This window comes from Bactrocera dorsalis, chromosome 1 (genome assembly GCF_023373825.1).
Source record: "Bactrocera dorsalis isolate Fly_Bdor chromosome 1, ASM2337382v1, whole genome shotgun sequence".
Classification (NCBI taxonomy): domain Eukaryota; kingdom Metazoa; phylum Arthropoda; class Insecta; order Diptera; family Tephritidae; genus Bactrocera; species Bactrocera dorsalis.
Genome location: NC_064303.1, coordinates 1,583,129 through 1,591,738, shown reverse-complemented (window position 1 = coordinate 1,591,738; position 8,610 = coordinate 1,583,129). Strand labels below are relative to the sequence as shown.

At 38.1% G+C, this 8,610-nt stretch overlaps 1 protein-coding gene across 1 annotated transcript; it reads left to right on the top strand.

Moving 5' to 3' along the window:
• Positions 1 to 5,663: 5,663 nt before the first annotated feature.
• LOC125775824 (ATP-dependent DNA helicase pif1-like) lies at positions 5,664 to 7,891 on the top strand. Its single transcript, XM_049446745.1, has 3 exons — positions 5,664 to 5,838; positions 5,923 to 7,577; positions 7,871 to 7,891. The coding sequence occupies exons 1-3, from the start codon at positions 5,664 to 5,666 to the stop codon at positions 7,889 to 7,891; spliced, it is 1,851 nt and encodes a 616-aa protein (XP_049302702.1).
• Positions 7,892 to 8,610: the final 719 nt, after the last annotated feature.

Here is an 8,610-nt window from a genome sequence, read left to right as displayed (position 1 = left end):
CTAAAGGTGCCCCTTACAGGTGTGACGTGTCTTGTGCCGCTTAGTGGCCACCGAATGCAAATCAAATATTTGTGCCGCAAGCAAGACACACCACCACACATGCTGACGTATTCATGTAGTCTTCTGTTGGTGACTGTGCCTTTGTTAGCTGAGAGCTTCCGCGACCCGCAATTGTTTCTGCGCGTGGCGCGTTGTTACGGCGACTTGCAATGACAATATCCACTGATTGCTCGGTACACAATTGCTTGGCAATGTAGCGACACCAATAAGCGACCGCCCCAGCAAACTATCAGCCACTCCGGCAACAACAACAACGCTTGCTTACTTTGATATGCAGCGCCTCGTTTGATCAAGCAGTAGGGACAGCGCGCTGGAAAAAATTACACTCCTGCTGCAATCTTGGGGAAAAAAGCTGTGGAAAAAGTGGAACTGATAAAATTTACGACTCTATATTCTATGCGGCGCAAATGAAATGCATGCAATGGCATTTGAATACCGGATCAACTGAGACCGGCGTGGCGCGTCATTTGCATAGTACTATATATGTACATATGTAGGAGTGTGTGTTATTGATGTGGTTTTATGCTGGACCAGCGCTGCATTACATTGCCACTTTGCATATATAGCTAAGGCGGGACAAAGTGAAAGTGCTGTGATAAGCTCGGTGGTAAGAAAGATCCATGGTGTCAACGCTGGATTAAGCGAATGCGTAAAAAATGGAGCAAGGCTGACATAAAACGATATTGAAATTGTTAGTCATTTAAATAGTTGCATGTACGCTGCCTTGTTTACAGCAGTGGGTGCTTGGAGGTTACACATGTTAGTATATGCAATTCTTGCTGAGAATTTGAATGAAGTTGGATACCTTACGGATTATAGATAAGATTAAGATAAGGCCAAAGCGTATAAAATGATATTATATCGAGAATAATACAAATTTACTTGATAATTATTCTCTACAGCTGCATTTTTTTTATTAAAATCTTTTCATGTCTTGAAGAGGGTTCCTCAATTTTTAAGATATTCGTTTGAAATTCCGTACACATCTTTGTTTTTGTAAGGTGTTGCTTATTTTCTGGAACCACTGATATCGGACCACTAAAACATATAGCGGTCATACAAACTGACCGATTAAAATCAAGTTTTTGTATGAAAAACATTTTTATTTAACAAGTTACCTTCACAAAATTTTGCTTGGATTCTTATCCAAAGCAGCCCTATTATCTCCGACCACACTTTTTGGATCCGATGACTGTAGCATATAGCTGTCATACAAATTGGACGATCAAAAACAAGTGTTTGAATGGAAAACTTTTTATTTGTTTTTCTTGTTTATTTTGTATAATTAAAAGTTTGCTTTTACGTCTCAAACTATTATAGAATTAATAATATGTCTGCCCTTAACGTTGTTAAACACCGCAATCACGCAGATATGCTCTCACCCACCATTCAGCTGCACTCACTCGCCACTGCGTATACGCAACTCGAGCACTTGCAAAAACACAGTTTAGTGTGTAAAGCAATTTAATTATTGCCGCATCAAAATTATACACTGCAGATAAACACGAACTGACAAGCATATTGCGATAGCAGCAACATTTGGCACATGCAACAACCGACTGTTGCCAACATTTTGTCAGCTCAAAAGCACGCGCCACTGCTGCGCACACATCAACATTTTCGCAGTGCAATTAAATTGCCAAATAAGTTTGTCACGGCGACAATTTAGCTGCCAGCAATTTTGTGTACGTGAGTGCAACACACAAAATGTGGAATGCAATACGCAAACAGAGAGTGCGCGGGAGGGGGAGAGTCCGTGTTGCAAGCAGTCAAGTCAGGAAGACAGCCTTTGCGTATCGCTTTCCAATTTTGATTGCATTTGAAGTGTTTATTTGTACATCGCTTGACTGTCGCTGTGTTGCAAGAACCTTGTTGAGATGAAATAATTGTATATATATACGAACATAGATGTATTTACCCCTCTCTGCCCGATTTTTGTGGCACGCGCCGACCTTTGCGCTAGAAAAGTTAGAAATGTTTGCGGCATAGACATACTTGCACCGCATCGTAACGTCATCTGTCTTGTCTGCTGAAATTTGCGCGCTCACACTCATCCCTACCCCGCCTGTGTACACTTGTTCGAAAGTTATGAGATTTCATATTTTCACTACTATTGCATTTGTACTGTTATTTAGGCCTGTTGTTCTTGCGTTTGCTGCGCGCATTGCATTGTGTCGTAAATAAAGTAGGTCGGGGACTGCAAAGTTGACTAAATGTCGACAATAATTGCAATAATACATTGCCAACGGCAACTCTGTGCGCGCCAACAGCTTCAATAACAACAGAAACAATAGCAACAAGCACTGCATGTAACTATCAACAACTGCCGCTGCAGCAATAAACATTAACCGCACATTCTGCGCACATTTTTAAAATAGAACAACAAGTGTTAGTTGTTGTTGTTGTAGCGTTGTGTTGGTGGACACTGATCATGATGACGATGATGATGCTGACCGACGTCGGTGTCGGCGACCAACCGAGAACACGGACATGACAAGGTGCCCAAGGTCCTGATGGAATGGTTACAGAGCGGTGATGGCGGTTGGTTTGAAAAACAATATACTTACAATGTATAGTGAGACAGGTCATAGTGGGAAGCGGTACAAATTTGTTATTTGCAAGTAGTTTATAGAAATCTCAACGTTTTTAACGCTTCATATATATTATTTCTGTAAGGTCTTTTTGTGTTAGTTCCTAATTTTCTGCTCTCATTTGGACCCAATGTTAATAAATAAGGTATCGTTTTAAAGGTGGCGGTTAGCTCTACATGCAAAACCATGTTTTAATTAGCGGGGTGCTTTTGTTTAATCGTATTTTATAAAAATTAATTATTTAAAAAAAACGATTGTGAATGCACAAAAAAATCAATTTGTACTGCAACGCTATTGTGAATTCGTACTGCAACGCTATCGCTAAAACTGCTGCGAGCGCGCCATCTACACTTGAATAGTGGTAAAATAAGTGAATAAGACTGCGTTCACGTTGGGTCATAAACTCGACTTAAAGAGACATTTTTTGGGTTATTATAAAGTGAAAAACTCTTACTACGCAAAGTAACAAAAAAAAGTTGAAAATAAAAGTTATTAGTAACGGAAAATTTTTTTTCTTGAGAATAACTGTTATCAGGCAGCGCAAAACAAAACGTCGAAAATCAACTCAAATTTATGGCTCATTGTGAATGTAATATAAGTGTTGGAATTTCAAATAGCGGTTTGCGCATATTTGTATGTATAGTGTAGCTAATTGAAAATCTTTTTTTATATACCCGTGATAAAATACATAATTGGTAAGTTCTAAGATGTGCATTTTTACATGAATTACATGTGTTCACATTTTGTTCATATTGTTAGATTATAATGCCTAGGGCCACCTTAAATCCTTCAACTGAGCGAAGAAGACGTCAAGAAGCTAGAAGAAGTCGACCAAGCCAGCAAAGAAATATTCATCTAGCCCATGCAAGGCAAACAATGCGTAACCGCCGACAGGAACAAAGTCATCAAATGGTAGTCCAGCGTAGGAGTGACTTGGTACCATCATATATTTTAAAGTTAAGCAGTGACACAAATTCTAGGAGAATACAGGAAAAGCTTCCAAAAACTTATTGTTCCGCACGCCTCGGAATCATCCAAGAACCACATAGCGTTGGGCGTATGGATCAACAATGTATATTTTGTATGGCAAAACTATTTGCAAGTGAAGTTAGCGATAGAAGTTCTTCAATTTGTTGTCACAAAGGAAAGGTGAGTTTGCCAGAAATTTCTGTATGTGAAGAACTTAAAACTATAATCCAACGCAACGATTCTGTAACAAAAAACTATTTGGAAAATATAAGAAAATTTAACAACGCTCTAGCATTTGCATCAGTTCAAGTAAACTTTGTTAACATCCCTGGAAGAGGCCCCTTTTGTTTCAAGCTAAACGGTCAAGTATATCATAGAATTGGAGGTTTACAACCACCTGAGGGCGAAACACCCTCATATGCTGGCCTATTTATTTTAGAGAATGATGATGCTTTGCACTATCGTACAAACCGAGAGGTTAATAACAGTTGTTGCCAATTTCTTATGAACCAACTACAAACAATGCTTATAGCCTACAATCCGTATGCGAGTTTATTCAATTGTGTCAAAGATATGTCTAATAATATTGTTGATATGCAAATACAATTTAGTACGGAAAATGCTTTCCAACCCGGAAGATATAATGCACCCACTGTTTCTGAAGTTGCGGCAGTTTTTTTGGGTCAAGATGGCGTTCCACCAGGCAAATTTGACTTTACAATTTCTTATAAGTCAGATGGATCACTTAGTAAAATATCGTATCTGAATCCCCATTCAGATCCAATGTGCTATCCTCTGCTCTTTCCCTGTGGAGACGCAGGATGGAGACCAGGTATGCAACATGTCGACATCCACGCAACTGCAATACGAAGCGTTACCACTCAATTGCAATATTATTGTTACCGTTTAGCAATAAGAGGTGAATTTAATATAATACAAGCTTCAGGCAAATTATTTCAGCAATACGTTGTAGACAGTTATGTCAAAGTGGAGGGCTCCAGAGTTGCATACATTAGATCACATCAAAAAGATTTAAGAGTTGAAAGCTATAAAGGGTTAATGGATTTCCTTCATGCAGATGCTCAACAAAGAGGTGCAGCTACAGGACTTCCTGTTATTCTTCCCTCTTCGTTTATTGGTAGCCCGCGAAACATGCTTCAAAATTATCAAGATGCTATGACTATAGTATCCCGCTTTGGCAAACCAGACATTTTCCTTACATTTACTTGCAACCCTAAATGGATTGAAATAACATCAGAACTTAAGCCGTATGAGAGGACAGAAAACAGGCCTGATTTAATCTCAAGAGTATTTCACTTAAAACTCAAATCACTTTTAGATGATTTATTAAAAAAGCACGTACTAGGTGTAGTTCTTGCGTATGTTAGTGTAATCGAATTCCAAAAAAGAGGCCTACCGCACGCGCATATTCTTCTTATGCTTCGAGAAGTCGACAAGCTCCGTTCAATTGAAGATGTGGATTCCTTAATTTCTGCCGAGCTTCCAAACAATGAGGAAGACCCGCAACTTTTTACAATTATAAAGCAAACTATGACGCACGGCCCATGCGGTATTTTAAATCCAAACAGCCCCTGTATGAAAGACGGTCAGTGTAGAAAAGGGTTCCCCAAAGAATTTCGAAGTGAAACAAACATAAACGTAAATGGTTACCCTCTTTATAGACGTCGAGAGAATTATGTTACAGGAAATACTGAAAATCAGGAAATCGACAATCGCTGGATCGTACCGTATAATTCTTACCTAAGTCGAAAATATCAGGCTCACATTAATGTCGAGCATTGTTCCTCAATTAAATCTGTTAAGTATTTGTACAAATATGTTTATAAGGGTCATGACTGTGCTTCACTGAAATTGAGCATTAACTCTGACGGGCAAAGGGAAGTAAATGTAGACGAAGTTAATACATTCTTAGACTGTCGTTATGTGAGTCCTCCAGAGGCAATGTGGCGACTTCATGAGCGCCAACTCTTTCATCGTTCACATACTATTGAGCGGCTACCTGTCCATTTACAAGAAGAACAAATGATTTACTTCCAAGCTGGTCGCGAAGCTGAAAGCAATATTAGCAAGGACTCCAAACTCATGGCGTTTTTCAAGCTTTGCAACGAAGAAGAGGACGCCCGTCAGTATTTATACCACGAAATTCCCGAACACTACGTATGGTCTAAAGGCAAATGGTGCATAAGGGCGAGAAACAGTAAGTGCATTGGTCGGATGTACACCGTAAATCCAATGGATTATGAAAGGTATTTCCTTCGTCTTTTACTTCTCCATACCAAAGGACCAAAGTCATACACGGAAATACGTACGGTAAATGATGTAGTCTATGATAGCTTTCAAGCAGCTGCGGAAAAATTGCATTTAGTAGGTAACAATGCTGAGTGGAAAGAATGTTTGCAGGAAGCTGTAACTTACCAAATGCCAACTCAGTTGAGATGGCTTTTTGCAATTATTTGCGTTTTCTGTTCACCAACCAACATTTTGGAGCTTTGGCATATATTTCGTGATGCATTATCAGAGGATTACCAAAAACAACACCAGCGCGACGAGTCCTACAATCGTGCTTTACTAGATTTAGAAAACATTTTTAAAATGCATGGCAGAACGTGTCAACACTTTTGCTTACCTCAACCAACTATAGTTGACCAGCCTAACATACTCTACAACGTTGAACAAGAACGTCAACATGGACAAGAAGCTTTTAGCAAACTGAATCAAGAACAAACGTTAATAGTGGAAGAAGTCTTGAGTTCGGTTAGAAATGAATCTCCAAACTGCTATTTCATTGACGGACCAGGTGGTTCAGGAAAAACATTTATTTACACTACGCTATGTCACATCCTACGAGGGGAAAATAAGGTGGTTTTACCAGTTGCATGGACAGGCATTGCTGCGAATCTGTTACCTGGGGGACGAACTTCACATGCTCTTTTTAAGCTACCTGTACCTATTTTAGATACTTCAGTGTCATCTATGCGGCCCAACTCAAAAGAAGCACAGCTTTTACGGAAAACAGATTTATTTATTTGGGACGAAGTATCTATGGTACCTAAGGATGCAATAACCATTGTTGATATCAAAGATATAACAAATGTGAATTTGCCATTTGGAGGAAAAATATTTGTATTTGGAGGTGATTTTAGACAAGTTCTTCCAGTTGTTAGACATGCCACCAGAACTTCAATTATTGAAAATTGCATTAAACGCTCACCGTTGTGGTCAAAGGTAAAAATTCGTAGATTAGTTCAAAATATGCGAGCCAATAATGATCCTGAGTTTAAAAACTGGCTACTCAAACTGGGAAATGGTGACTTAGAAATCCAACATGAAATATCCGAAGATACTATTAAAATTCCACGACAATACTACGCTGATTATGATAACCTAATTGCTAAGGTTTACGGCACAAATGAAATAAATGACAGTAACATATCTAAGTTTTACTCAACAGCTATTTTATGTCCAAAAAATGACGAATGCTCGACTTTTAATGAGTATATAGTATCAAAGTTATTGCCCGGGGATATTAAAATTTATCTAAGTTGCGATACAGTCGAAAAAAATGAAAGATATGATGCTCAGTGTTATCCAACTGAGTTTCTTAATTCTCTAAATCCTTCCGGCTTACCTCCACATAAACTAATTTTGAAGAAAAATACAATCGTTATGTTGATTCGTAATCTTAATGCCAAAGAAGGACTTATAAATGGTGCCAGGATGGTCGTCAGCCATTTAGGCGAGAACGCAATAACTGTCAAATTAATCGATTCGGGAAAAATAGCTATCATACCGCGAGTTAAACTAACTCCTTCAGATCCAACTGTACCCTTCCAGATGACTAGAAAACAGTTTCCTTTAAAAGTCGCTTTCGCTATGACTATAAACAAAGCCCAAGGTCAAACATTCGATAAAGCCGGTTTATATTTACCCAGCCCAGTATTTTCACATGGACAGTTATATGTGGCCTTTTCTAGAGTCAGGCGATTCGAAGATATCACTTTTTCAGCCCAAGCGACATTCAATCAAAAAATTGAAAATGAATTTATTTTTACGTCCAATATTGTATTTAAGGAAGTTTTGTAAAAAAATGTTAAGTTAATAAATACATGTACATATCGAACATAGCTAAAAACGTATACATATATCTATTACTTCTGATTGATGGTTTTGTGGTCATTGGGTCATATTTATAAAAAAAAGTTAAATATTGCTTTTTCTCAAATTTTCAGAAATTCGACATACTTATGTAAGTTTGTACGAAGGAAACTTCAAAATTTTAGAAAAAGGTTTGAAAATCCTGGACCTGGACTAATAAAAGGTTTCAAACCATTTTTGTTTTCTTTTGTTGCGCAAGGTGCGCACGGGTCCAACTAGTTATCTCTAAAAGGCGAACATTTTTCAGAACCTAACCTAACCTAACCTCCACATTGCAATGTCTGAAGTTCAAAAGATTTAAGTAATTTTCGAGTAGGTTTCCAAAATATCTTTGAAGTGCGATTTTTATTCTCTCAATCTCAATTTAATAACCTCAAGCCCTTACCACATAAAAATCTTTATATCTAAATAATTACAATGATGCCTTCTTTGTTAAGAAACAAATATTTATCGCTAACAAGGGGAAGTCATCTGCTTCTGTAGGAAAGAAGTTATTCATCTTATCTTGGTAATAGCAATAATTGTACACTAGATCTAGACGCTCACAAGTGTGATCCTCCGTTACCTCCAGTGCGAGCATCAGCCATAGTTTTGGTTTGGTTTTATGGCTCATCATACATGGACTACTATAGTCTTTTGTAATTCCATGAAAAGAGGACTCTTATAACTCGAACATATATTTTAGCAAAGAAGTTTATGGTCAATGAATATTTGGTCAAGTGTAAAATTTATGTTCACACCAGTTCGGTGGAACATCTGAAAGGAAAGTGTGAGCTTCCAAGTGTTTAAGCCTTGATCACGCAAACGCGGAACT